Here is a 12,033-nt window from a genome sequence, read left to right on the forward strand (position 1 = left end):
GGCGCTTGATCACAAGAGGCACCTATAAATACATCAAGTTTAATTTTTAATCTCAATATTGGTGGCTTATTTTGAAATATTTGTTTAATTCATCTAGTGCCAATTTACCTCATCTTACTGAAGGGTTCACTGCCATTATCTCAACCCCATTATCTGTTCTTCTAACACAATATTTCCTTTAATAAAACTATTTAAAACTGGACCGTTAATTACATTATAGTGATAACATATTTGGCTAATGTCAGGATATTGATGAACGTGACAATCAGTTACACAAATTCCTGTTGAAACGGAGCTAAATTTACATGACCAAATACAGTGAGTGAGTTTTGCTGAGTGAATAGTATTCTGTCTATATAAGAAGCTGCTTCAGGCTCCTTTAAGGACTGACTGGAACTCAAAGGTGGGTGAGTTGTTCATCATGCTCTCCTTCTACTATTAACATAACATCACATCACATACTTGTGTTGACCAGTTTAGAGACTAAATGGCTAACCCTGATGCATGGTAATCAGTTAGAATAATTAAGAGTTTAGAGTGTGGTTATGCACTGTTCAACATGCTTTTGATACTAATCTGACTGAATTAGTCTAAGTTACACTTGTAATTCATGTCACTCAAAGCAAATATTTGAACTCAAGTTTTTTTCCTTTCTCTCAGCATCTCCTACCTCAAACACATTCTCTCTGGCCAGGACAGCAGGTATTACGAATGTGATTAATAAACAAAATATATGCATACTTATAATCACTGGTTTTCATTTTAGAAGCTAAAAAATATGAGATCCTATCTCAGTTCTAAAGCAAACCTTTGGTTGAATAGAGTACCAAATTGTTAAACTTGTTGAGTAAAAAGAGAGTTGCTCAGGGTAAAAAAAACTGCTTTAGCTCAGAAACATTCACATGGAGTAGCATCATTGGGTTTCATAGGAATTAAGTTTCATTCCACTTGCATTTATTTAATATTTAGAAGTTATGAAAGTATAAATCCCTCTGCACATTCTCTCTCTCTTCTCAGAGTAAACCGCAACCATGGGAGATGGTGAAATGGAGTGCTTCGGCCCGGCGGCCATTTACCTCCGGAAGCCGGAAAAAGAGAGAATAGAGGCTCAGACCACCCCCTTTGATGCCAAAACGGCATATTTCGTGGCAGAGCCGAGCGAGATGTACCTGAAGGGTGTTCTTGCTAGTAGAGAAGGCGGCAAAGCTACTGTCAAAACTCTGTGTGGGAAAGTAAGTAGAATTAAAATATGTGTTGATCTTCTGTAAAACAGTTTTACATGATGCTGTGGACTGTAAAACTACTTGCAAGGTGAAACAAATATAGCGTTTGTACTAAATGTCTTATCCGTGTTTAAAACATTATAGACGCTCACGGTGAAAGACACTGAAATCTTCCCCATGAATCCTCCCAAGTATGACAAAATTGAGGACATGGCCATGATGACCCACCTCAATGAGCCTACTGTGCTGTATAACCTCAAAGAGCGTTACGCAGCATGGATGATCTACGTAAGTCTAAGCAAATCATATTTTATTCCTGGGATGGGGTGCAGCATTGTAAAACTGGACTATCTATCTCCGTTTCAGACCTACTCTGGCTTGTTCTGCGTCACTGTCAATCCCTACAAGTGGCTCCCAGTGTACGATACAGTCGTTGTGAATGGATACAGAGGCAAAAAGAGGATTGAAGCCCCGCCTCACATCTTCTCCATCTCCGACAACGCCTACCAGTTCATGCTCACTGGTAAGTGGAGATACACATTTTCAATCCGTTTTGCAATCCAATCAACTTGTGCTAAACTTGAGCCTGCTTATATTTTACTTAATACACCTACAATTTATTTATTTAATGGACTCTTTTTACTTCATGGATCTCTTATGAGTAATTTATGTAGTGGTGCACATTTTGTTACAAATATGATATATACAAAAAAAACTGAAATACAATCTGTTTAGCGGTTTCACTTATAATAATACTAAATGTGTTTCAGACAGGGAGAATCAGTCTATCCTGATTACGTAAGTAGGCTATGATAATTGCAATTATTGTAGAAAAATCATCATGTAAATGCTAACATTGCTTAAGCTATTGATAGAAAATAGTTTAACACCTGGCTTTTCTGCTGTTGAAAGCTTGTAACGTAGTCATGTAAATGCATAACCATCGTTCTTATTGGCATGTGCTGGGAAAGACAGGATAACTAAAGTAATAGAAAGGTGTGAGAAAAGCCGCTTACTGACAGTGCTGCATGTATAGGAGTATAAGACCACACTCCCAGCATGATGCATGTACTCAGGTTTCCCATCTGACATTTATGGATTTTAAAGAAGCACTTACATAAAAGCCAACATATCACAACACTTACAATATTCTGAAATATGTTCTTTTCCATCTTTAACATGTCCACTCAGTGGAGAATCTGGTGCAGGAAAGACTGTCAACACCAAACGTGTCATCCAGTACTTTGCGACAATCGCTGTGGCTGGCGGAAAGAAGACAGAACCTACCCCTGGCAAAATGAAGGTGACTAAATAATCGAATATCATACACAGTTCAGTGATAGAATTATTCTGCATGATGAAATTACTTAACTACTCACCAGGGGTCGCTAGAGGATCAAATCATTGCAGCCAACCCCCTGCTGGAGGCTTATGGAAATGCCAAGACTGTGAGAAATGACAACTCTTCTCGTTTTGTAAGTTACTGTGGCCAGATGAATTGTACTAATTCAGTTAACATTCCAAAGATGGGGAGTTCGAAACTTCAAAATATTTCAATCTGCTTAGGGTAAATTCATCAGAATTCACTTTGGGACCACTGGAAAACTGGCCTCAGCTGATATTGAAACTTGTGAGTCATCACTGTTTTAAGCCAAAATATAAATGTTTAATGTAGAGGCAAAAATGTGGATACATTTTTTTTGTTGTCTTTGTAAGATCTGCTGGAAAAGTCAAGAGTAACATTCCAGCTGTCTGCTGAGAGGAGCTACCACATCTTCTACCAGCTCATGACCGGACACAAGCCAGAGCTGCTCGGTGAGAAATATACAGTATTGTGCATTTCATTTATTTCCATGTTTGAGAACACTGTTAACATACTGCACATCAATTCTTTACAGAGGCCCTGCTCATCACCACCAACCCTTACGACTATCCAATGATCAGCCAGGGTGAAATCACTGTCAAGAGTATCAATGATGTGGAGGAGTTCATTGCCACAGATGTATGTGGACAACTACATTATTATTAGTAGTAGCAAGTATTTTCATATTTTATTAAATTTATCTGAGCAAACAAACATCAAAAAGACACTACAATAAACTGAAAGAGATAAAATATAAAATACCCTTCTTTTTTGCTCGCAAATGATTCATTTGGTCATATAAAAACAGACTGCCATTGACATTCTGGGCTTCACTGCGGATGAGAAAATCAGTATCTACAAGCTGACAGGTGCTGTGATGCATCATGGAGGCTTGAAGTTTAAACAGAAGCAGAGAGAGGAGCAGGCCGAGCCTGATGGCACCGAGGGTAAGACGTACAATTAACACATACTACAAACATGTAAACGTATACTTCATAAGTGACAATAATGTGTAAAACTGTTCTTCCTCAGTGGCTGATAAAATCGCCTACCTCATGGGCCTCAACTCCGCTGACATGCTGAAAGCTCTGTGTTACCCCAGAGTGAAGGTCGGAAATGAGATGGTGACCAAAGGCCAGACAGTACCACAGGTGATCACTTATCTACTCGAATAAAGTTTCTTGTAGACATTCATAGTTATCTTGGGAAGTAAAAGAGTAATGATATGATCTACACTGACCTTTGAATTTCTCAGGTGAACAACGCAGTCTCTGCGCTCTCCAAGTCTGTCTACGAGAAAATGTTCTTGTGGATGGTTGTCCGTATCAATGAGATGTTGGACACAAAGCAGCCTAGACAGTTCTTCATTGGTGTGCTGGATATCGCTGGATTTGAGATCTTTGATGTGAGCATCAGTTTTTAATGTCTGTTTAAGAATCAAGACATAAAGATAACAGTCAGTATTAAGAACTTGCCTCTGCTTAATTGTCAGTACAACAGCTTGGAACAGCTTTGCATCAACTTCACAAATGAGAAACTGCAACAGTTCTTCAACCACCACATGTTTGTTCTGGAGCAAGAGGAGTACAAGAAAGAAGGCATTGAATGGGAGTTCATTGACTTTGGTATGGACTTAGCTGCCTGCATTGAGCTCATTGAGAAGGTAAGAGGACATTCAGCACATTAAAATGATTATTCATATTGTGCCTGTACTTTAGCGTGAATATTTCTTCAACAGCCAATGGGTATCTTCTCCATCCTTGAAGAAGAGTGCATGTTCCCCAAGGCTACAGACACAAGCTTCAAAAACAAGCTATATGATCAGCATCTGGGCAAATGTCCAGCTTTCCAGAAGCCCAAGCCTGCCAAAGGTAAAGCAGAAGCCCACTTCTCTCTGGTGCACTACGCCGGCACTGTGGACTACAACATTACTGGCTGGTTGGACAAGAACAAGGATCCACTGAACGATTCTGTCGTTCAACTCTACCAAAAGTCATCGCTCAAAGTGCTGGCCTTCCTGTATGCCGCTCATGGAGCTGCTGAAGGTACGACCATTTGCATTTCCTCAATTCCTTTGTGTTATGACACAATTAGACATTCTCTAATAGTGATTTATTGAAATGGTTGATGGAAAGCAACACAAGGACAATAAAAAAACAATTTCTTTCATTGACATAAAACAGCTGAGGGAGGTGGAAAAAAGGGAGGCAAGAAGAAGGGTGGTTCCTTCCAGACAGTGTCTGCACTTTTCAGGGTAAAACAGATTATCTTTTAATGAAGAATGTGAATTTTTACACCATTACTGATTAGACTAATGACAAACATTTCCACAGGAGAACTTGGGAAAGCTGATGACTAACCTGAGGAGCACTCACCCTCACTTTGTGCGCTGCTTAATTCCTAATGAGTCCAAGACTCCAGGTAATCCTAATCTCCGAAGACTCAAAGGTTTTGAAAATATCTCTGGAACCTTAAGAACATTTTCATTGCAGGTCTGATGGAGAACTTCCTGGTTATCCACCAGCTCAGGTGCAATGGTGTGCTGGAGGGCATCAGAATCTGTAGGAAGGGTTTCCCCAGCAGAATCCTGTATGGTGACTTCAAGCAAAGGTAAAGACAACTTTTTGCACCACATAATCTTCACCATTTTATGAATGTTTTTGTGGCTCCACGAGAACATGACTATCCTCTGATTGTTCTCTAGATACAAAGTATTAAATGCTAGCGTCATCCCCGATGGACAGTTCATTGACAACAAAAAAGCTTCAGAGAAACTCTTGGGCTCTATTGATGTTGACCACACGCAATATAAGTTTGGACACACCAAGGTGAGCTGCACAACAAATGGCTAAGCTCAAATCAACAATAGAGGAGAATGGCTTCCATAATATACAAGAAACATCATTATATGTTCTTGCAGGTGTTCTTTAAAGCTGGTCTGTTGGGTACACTTGAGGAGATGAGAGATGAGAAACTAGCAGAGCTGGTTACCATGACTCAGGCTCGTTGTCGGGGCTTCCTCATGAGGAAGGAGTTTGTCAAAATGATGGAGAGGAGGTGAGAGAAATACACATTATTTAATTTACAATTAAATAAATAAAATTTAATATTTTTGTTAAACTAAAACCAGAAATTCTATCTCCCAGAGAGTCAATTTATTCCATCCAATACAACATCCGCTCATTCATGAATGTGAAACATTGGCCATGGATGAAGCTGTACTTCAAGATCAAGCCACTTCTAAAGAGTGCGGAGACAGAGAAAGAAATGGCAGCCATGAAGGAGAACTTTGAGAAAATGAAGGAGGATCTAACAAAGGCATTAGCTAAAAAGAAGGAGCTTGAAGAAAAAATGGTGTCACTTCTTCAGGAGAAAAACGATCTTCAACTGCAAGTATCATCTGTGAGTATTTTAGGTCTTATTGATCCTAATATGAATGCTACAGCTATGAACATAAGCCATTAAACTAAATCCATCTCAATGAACAGGAATCTGAAAACCTCTCTGATGCCGAGGAGAGATGTGAAGGTCTCATTAAAAGCAAGATCCAGCTCGAGGCCAAACTCAAAGAGACAAGCGAGAGACTGGAAGATGAGGAGGAAATCAATGCTGAACTGACTGCCAAGAAGAGGAAACTGGAGGACGAATGCTCTGAACTGAAGAAAGACATCGATGACCTGGAGCTCACCTTGGCCAAAGTGGAGAAGGAGAAACATGCAACAGAAAATAAGGTCAATAATCTTTTCAGCTATTCTTCACACTGCTGATTTTTTAGGATCTTGAGAATGAATCCAGTGAACAATGTTTCCATTTAGGTTAAGAACCTGACGGAGGAGATGGCCTCTCAGGATGAGAGCATTGCCAAGCTGACCAAAGAGAAGAAAGCCCTCCAAGAGGCACACCAGCAGACTCTTGATGACCTTCAGGCAGAGGAAGACAAAGTGAACACTCTGACTAAATCTAAGACAAAGCTTGAACAGCAAGTGGATGATGTAAGATATTTGGCATGAGAATAAGAGCGTGAATCAATAGGAAATAAATGTTGTGTCTCTATATCAGATTTAAATGCTCTGGTGTCTGTGACAATAGCTTGAGGGCTCACTGGAGCAGGAGAAGAAGCTCCGTATGGACCTTGAGAGAGCCAAGAGAAAGCTTGAAGGTGATTTGAAACTGGCCCAGGAGTCCCTAATGGACCTGGAGAATGACAAACAGCAATCAGAAGAGAAGATCAAAAAGTGAGTGGACATCAGTCTCTACACAATCACACATTTAACAAAAAGTAAGTATTGTGCACATTTTAAAAAACAATACTTTAAAAACAGGAAAGACTTTGAGATAAGTCAGTTTCTCAGCAAGATTGAGGACGAACAGTCTTTGGGAGCACAGCTTCAGAAGAAAATCAAAGAACTTCAGGTAAACCTAACCCTAATATTTTCTATGTGAAACTGTGAAGTAGTTGCAGAGCTGGAAAAACCCACGTTGCCAATACCACAGCATCATTTTTTATTTTTTTATTTAGGCCCGTATTGAGGAGCTGGAAGAGGAAATTGAGGCTGAGCGAGCTGCTCGTGCTAAAGTGGAAAAGCAGAGAGCTGATCTCTCCAGGGAACTTGAAGAGATCAGTGAGAGGCTTGAGGAAGCTGGTGGTGCCACTTCTGCCCAGATTGAGATGAACAAGAAGCGTGAAGCTGAATTTCAGAAGTTGCGTCGTGATCTAGAAGAGTCCACCTTGCAGCATGAAGCAACGGCTGCAGCTCTCCGAAAGAAGCAGGCGGACAGTGTGGCTGAGCTCGGAGAACAGATCGACAACCTTCAGCGGGTCAAACAGAAGCTGGAGAAGGAGAAGAGTGAATACAAGATGGAGATTGATGACTTGACAAGTAACATGGAGGCTGTGGCTAAAGCAAAGGTATACTATTGGGAAAACTTCAAGTGAAGATTTAGTTTTAGTTTTGCAAAACTACTTTAACTTTAGCAGCTTGAAATATAAATAATTGCCGAAAGAACAAACCACAAAGAGGTCAAACAGTTTGAAAACTTTTTATAATTTATGTAGGCAAACCTTGAAAAGATGTGCCGGACATTAGAAGACCAAACAAGTGAGCTAAAAACCAAAAATGATGAGTTTGTACGCCAACTTAATGATTTAAATGGACAGAGGGCAAGGCTGCAAACTGAAAATGGTACGTAAATAAACTAAATATACCCCGCACACATTGAATACATCATGCATACAATTATAGAACTGAGCAAAAACCTGTGATGCAAAAACCCAATACTGACATGATACAGCTCTTGTGGACACTTATAAAGATAAATTGCCCATTGTCTCATACTAGGGGAAATTGGGCGTCAATTGGAGGAGAAAGAAGCTCTTGTTTCTCAATTGACAAGAGGCAAACAAGCTTATACTCAGCAGATTGAGGAACTCAAAAGACATATTGAAGAAGAGGTCAAGGTATGTACCTACAAAAATGCTACTATTTTCTGTTACCAAGTACCGTGAATAACTATGAACATAGCGGTGTACAATAAAAGGAAACCTTTTGACTTCAAGGCCAAGAACGCTCTGGCCCATGCGGTTCAGTCTGCCCGCCATGACTGTGATTTGCTCAGAGAGCAGTTTGAGGAAGAGCAGGAGGCCAAAGCTGAACTCCAGCGTGGAATGTCTAAGGCCAACAGTGAAGTGGCTCAGTGGAGAACCAAATATGAGACTGATGCCATCCAGCGAACTGAGGAGCTTGAGGAATCCAAGTAAATACATCAATGGAAAAGGTCTTCCTACATTAATATGAAAAATATTATAAGATTTCATAATTTCATATCACTTCACTCAGGAAAAAGCTGGCCCAGCGTCTGCAGGATGCTGAAGAATCAATTGAGGCGGTGAACTCAAAGTGTGCCTCTCTTGAAAAGACCAAACAGAGACTGCAGGGTGAAGTAGAGGATCTCATGATTGATGTGGAGAGGGCAAATGCATTGGCAGCCAACCTTGACAAGAAGCAGAGAAACTTTGACAAGGTAAGAAAGACATGGATAACCTAAAAACCTAAACACTGATGAACTTAGGTAATTCACAATAACTACATTTGTTTCATTTTCAGGTGCTAGCAGAGTGGAAACAGAAGTATGAGGAAAGTCAGGCTGAACTAGAAGGTGCTCAGAAAGAAGCTCGTTCTCTCAGCACTGAGCTTTTCAAAATGAAGAACTCCTACGAGGAAGCTCTTGACCACCTTGAGACACTGAAGAGGGAGAACAAGAATCTGCAACGTAATGCAATTTTTATTTGTTCACCAGGGACTAAAAAAAGAGATGCATTTAAAGAAATTTTTACATTTCTGCTTTTTAAACCCTTTAGAGGAGATTTCTGATCTCACTGAGCAGCTTGGAGAGACTGGAAAGACGATTCATGAACTGGAAAAGGCAAAGAAGATAGTGGAGTCTGAGAAAACAGAGATCCAGACTGCGCTTGAAGAAGCTGAAGTATTGTTATTTAAAACTTTCAAACCATGGGAAAATACTATTCTAACATGGTGGACATTACACAATTTTTCTACCAGGTTGATTTATTCTTACTTTAACTATCCACCAGGGCACCCTGGAGCATGAAGAGTCCAAGATTCTTCGTGTGCAGCTGGAGCTAAACCAGGTGAAGAGCGAGATTGACAGGAAGATTGCTGAGAAGGATGAGGAGATGGAACAGATCAAGAGGAACAGCCAAAGAGTGATCGATTCCATGCAGAGCACACTGGACGCTGAGGTCAGGAGCAGAAATGATGCCCTGAGAGTCAAAAAGAAGATGGAGGGAGATTTGAATGAGATGGAGATCCAGCTGAGTCATGCCAACCGCCAGGCTGCCGAGGCCCAGAAACAGCTCAGGAACATCCAAGGTCAACTCAAGGTATCTTTCTGTAGAATGTGGAAATGCATTAAGCATTGAATGTTTGACAAAATGAATATGATACATGAACCAAAGCAAGAGAACTAACAAAGAAAGAATGTTGCCACAGGATGCCCAACTGCACCTTGATGAAGCTCTCAGAGGACAGGAGGACATGAAGGAGCAGGTGTCCATGGTGGAGCGCAGGAATAACCTGATGCAAGCAGAGATTGAGGAGCTGAGAGCTGCACTGGAGCAAACAGAGAGAGGCCGCAAAGTGGCGGAGCAAGAGCTGGTTGATGCCAGCGAACGTGTGGGACTGCTGCACTCACAAGTACAAAAAATGACTAAATACTTGGAACAAATTCAGGATACATGATAAACTTTCATATAAAAATGAAGACTAAACTAACTGCTTACATCCCACAGAATACAAGTCTTATTAACACCAAGAAGAAGCTTGAGACTGATCTGATCCAGGTTCAAGGTGAGGTGGAAGATTCAGTACAGGAGGCCAGAAATGCAGAGGAGAAGGCCAAGAAGGCCATCACTGATGTGAGAGTTTACATTCTGCCTCTCTATCCTAATTTAAACAGTTATATGACTTTATATTTAGGTTTATGTGGTAACAAAGGGAATATCCATATAAGGTATTTTTAGCTATGAAGTGAAGTGAAGACCAAGTATGGTAACCCATACTCGGAATTTGTCCTCTGCATTTAACCAAGTTAGAGTTAGTGCACACACATCAGGAGCAGTGAGCAGCTATTTTTTGTTGTGGCACCCAGAGAGCGATAAGGGGTTATGTGACTTGCTGAAGGGCCCCTCAATCATTATCTGCCAGAATTGAGAGTCAAACCCTCGACTTTCGGGTTACAAGTCCGACTCTCTAACCATTAGGCCACAACTGCCCATCTATATTGGTTAGTTCACTTAAATTGGCTTATATTTCAGGCTGCCATGATGGCTGAGGAGCTGAAGAAGGAGCAGGACACCAGTGCTCACCTAGAGAGGATGAAGAAGAACCTGGAGGTGACTGTCAAAGACCTGCAGCACCGTCTGGATGAGGCTGAAAGTCTGGCCATGAAGGGTGGAAAGAAACAGCTCCAGAAACTGGAGTCCAGGGTAAATTTGAGTGTTCAGGAGCTTAACAAAACTCATTCTTAGATGTACTGGTCGTGGCAGAGATTTGACAAGCAAAACAATAACTCTCTACTGAAGGTGCGCGAGTTAGAGTCTGAAGTTGAAGCCGAGCAGAGACGTGGAGCAGACGCTGTGAAAGGAGTGCGCAAATACGAGAGGAGAGTGAAGGAACTTACCTACCAGGTAAAACTACTAGAATAAGAAATGTATCACCTTTTACAATATACAGTTTAACTAAGACCATGACCAATATTTACACCCAAAGACTGAGGAAGACAAGAAGAACGTGACTCGACTGCAGGATCTGGTAGACAAGCTGCAGCTGAAAGTGAAGGCCTACAAGCGGCAGTCTGAAGAAGCTGTAAGTATAATATCAAATCTTGAGCGTGAAGTTTTAATATTGACAAGAACGTCCAGTGCCATGAATGCACTGCTATGAAATGGGTTGAATATCTTGTGTAATCGTAACAGGAGGAACAGGCCAACACTCACCTGTCCAGGTACAGGAAGGTGCAGCATGAGCTGGAGGAGGCTCAGGAGCGCGCTGACATCGCAGAGTCCCAGGTCAACAAGCTGAGGGCCAAGAGCCGTGAAGTTGGAAAGGTAACAAGTCAAAATTATAGCTGCAAACAGAAAAGTTGTTTGTTTAATTAGCCCGATAAGTTGATTCAAGCAACTCGACTGTGATCGGGCAGGCTAACACACCGATTAAAAGAAAACAGAGCTGACTGAATGAATGACCAGCTACGACTTTTCTTGCCGATTCACTCTAATCTTGCTGAAATAAGAATCTGAGCACTGCACCATATTGAAATGGACTGAATTAGGGTTACAATGAATGATATATAATATTGACAATTGATAAAACTGTTGAATATTTTTTCTAATAATCAGAAACCAAAATTTTCCCAGCATATTTTTATTATAATTTAAATTTCACAAACAGCAGAACTTGTGTGGATAACCAAATTAAAAGTAAGCAAAAGAAAAAAACAAACAGGCCCATTTCAAACTAGCCGTGTGAAGCGCACATATTTTTTCACCGCTAATGTTATCAATTATGTAATGTTATTTCATAATTGTGTTCTGATTTCAAACTTGGCCGCTGTTTCCTCCAACCATTGTAAGATGCTTGTCTGTCTTTGAGTGGATTGTTGGTGAGGCAGACAGACATCATCTTCCACTCATTCTCTTGTGTAATGGTATTTTACTGCAAGGTAGACTTTAGTGGATACGTATGTCCATATGTCAGCAGATAAAGTCATGTTGAATCAGAAGTAGAGTATTGTGACCTCGGGTAGGGATTTCGTTCTGTACATCGGTTGTTGATTGGATGTTCATATGCAGGCGTTGCACTGACAAAAGGAGGCAGATGAGTGTAAGAGCACTAAATGATTGGAGAAGTCCTGCACATGTCACCAGAG

General features: G+C 40.7%; 1 protein-coding gene across 1 annotated transcript in view; it reads left to right on the forward strand.

Annotated features, from left to right (window-relative positions):
- LOC143738004 (uncharacterized) overlaps positions 1-12,033 on the forward strand; it is a 53,832-nt gene that overhangs the window by 39,069 nt on the left and 2,730 nt on the right. Inside the window, exons 47-84 of the mRNA XM_077229843.1 lie at positions 1,021-1,232; positions 1,368-1,511; positions 1,590-1,746; positions 1,994-2,021; positions 2,415-2,526; positions 2,606-2,698; positions 2,790-2,853; positions 2,940-3,038; positions 3,122-3,225; positions 3,395-3,533; positions 3,619-3,737; positions 3,842-3,991; positions 4,079-4,249; positions 4,325-4,631; positions 4,770-4,840; positions 4,920-5,007; positions 5,079-5,196; positions 5,291-5,414; positions 5,507-5,643; positions 5,733-5,988; positions 6,075-6,317; positions 6,402-6,578; positions 6,676-6,821; positions 6,909-6,999; positions 7,106-7,495; positions 7,643-7,769; positions 7,926-8,044; positions 8,144-8,340; positions 8,424-8,607; positions 8,691-8,856; positions 8,945-9,069; positions 9,179-9,487; positions 9,597-9,800; positions 9,896-10,021; positions 10,421-10,591; positions 10,688-10,792; positions 10,875-10,970; positions 11,081-11,212. Of these exons, the coding sequence (XP_077085958.1) occupies positions 1,021-1,232; positions 1,368-1,511; positions 1,590-1,746; positions 1,994-2,021; positions 2,415-2,526; positions 2,606-2,698; positions 2,790-2,853; positions 2,940-3,038; positions 3,122-3,225; positions 3,395-3,533; positions 3,619-3,737; positions 3,842-3,991; positions 4,079-4,249; positions 4,325-4,631; positions 4,770-4,840; positions 4,920-5,007; positions 5,079-5,196; positions 5,291-5,414; positions 5,507-5,643; positions 5,733-5,988; positions 6,075-6,317; positions 6,402-6,578; positions 6,676-6,821; positions 6,909-6,999; positions 7,106-7,495; positions 7,643-7,769; positions 7,926-8,044; positions 8,144-8,340; positions 8,424-8,607; positions 8,691-8,856; positions 8,945-9,069; positions 9,179-9,487; positions 9,597-9,800; positions 9,896-10,021; positions 10,421-10,591; positions 10,688-10,792; positions 10,875-10,970; positions 11,081-11,212 (5,801 nt within the window). The remainder of the gene's footprint in view (positions 1-1,020; positions 1,233-1,367; positions 1,512-1,589; positions 1,747-1,993; positions 2,022-2,414; positions 2,527-2,605; positions 2,699-2,789; positions 2,854-2,939; positions 3,039-3,121; positions 3,226-3,394; positions 3,534-3,618; positions 3,738-3,841; positions 3,992-4,078; positions 4,250-4,324; positions 4,632-4,769; positions 4,841-4,919; positions 5,008-5,078; positions 5,197-5,290; positions 5,415-5,506; positions 5,644-5,732; positions 5,989-6,074; positions 6,318-6,401; positions 6,579-6,675; positions 6,822-6,908; positions 7,000-7,105; positions 7,496-7,642; positions 7,770-7,925; positions 8,045-8,143; positions 8,341-8,423; positions 8,608-8,690; positions 8,857-8,944; positions 9,070-9,178; positions 9,488-9,596; positions 9,801-9,895; positions 10,022-10,420; positions 10,592-10,687; positions 10,793-10,874; positions 10,971-11,080; positions 11,213-12,033) is intronic.

Source organism: Siphateles boraxobius, unplaced genomic scaffold, assembly GCF_051911475.1.
Source record: "Siphateles boraxobius isolate OS27281-9 unplaced genomic scaffold, OSU_SipBor_1 136, whole genome shotgun sequence".
Classification (NCBI taxonomy): domain Eukaryota; kingdom Metazoa; phylum Chordata; class Actinopteri; order Cypriniformes; family Leuciscidae; genus Siphateles; species Siphateles boraxobius.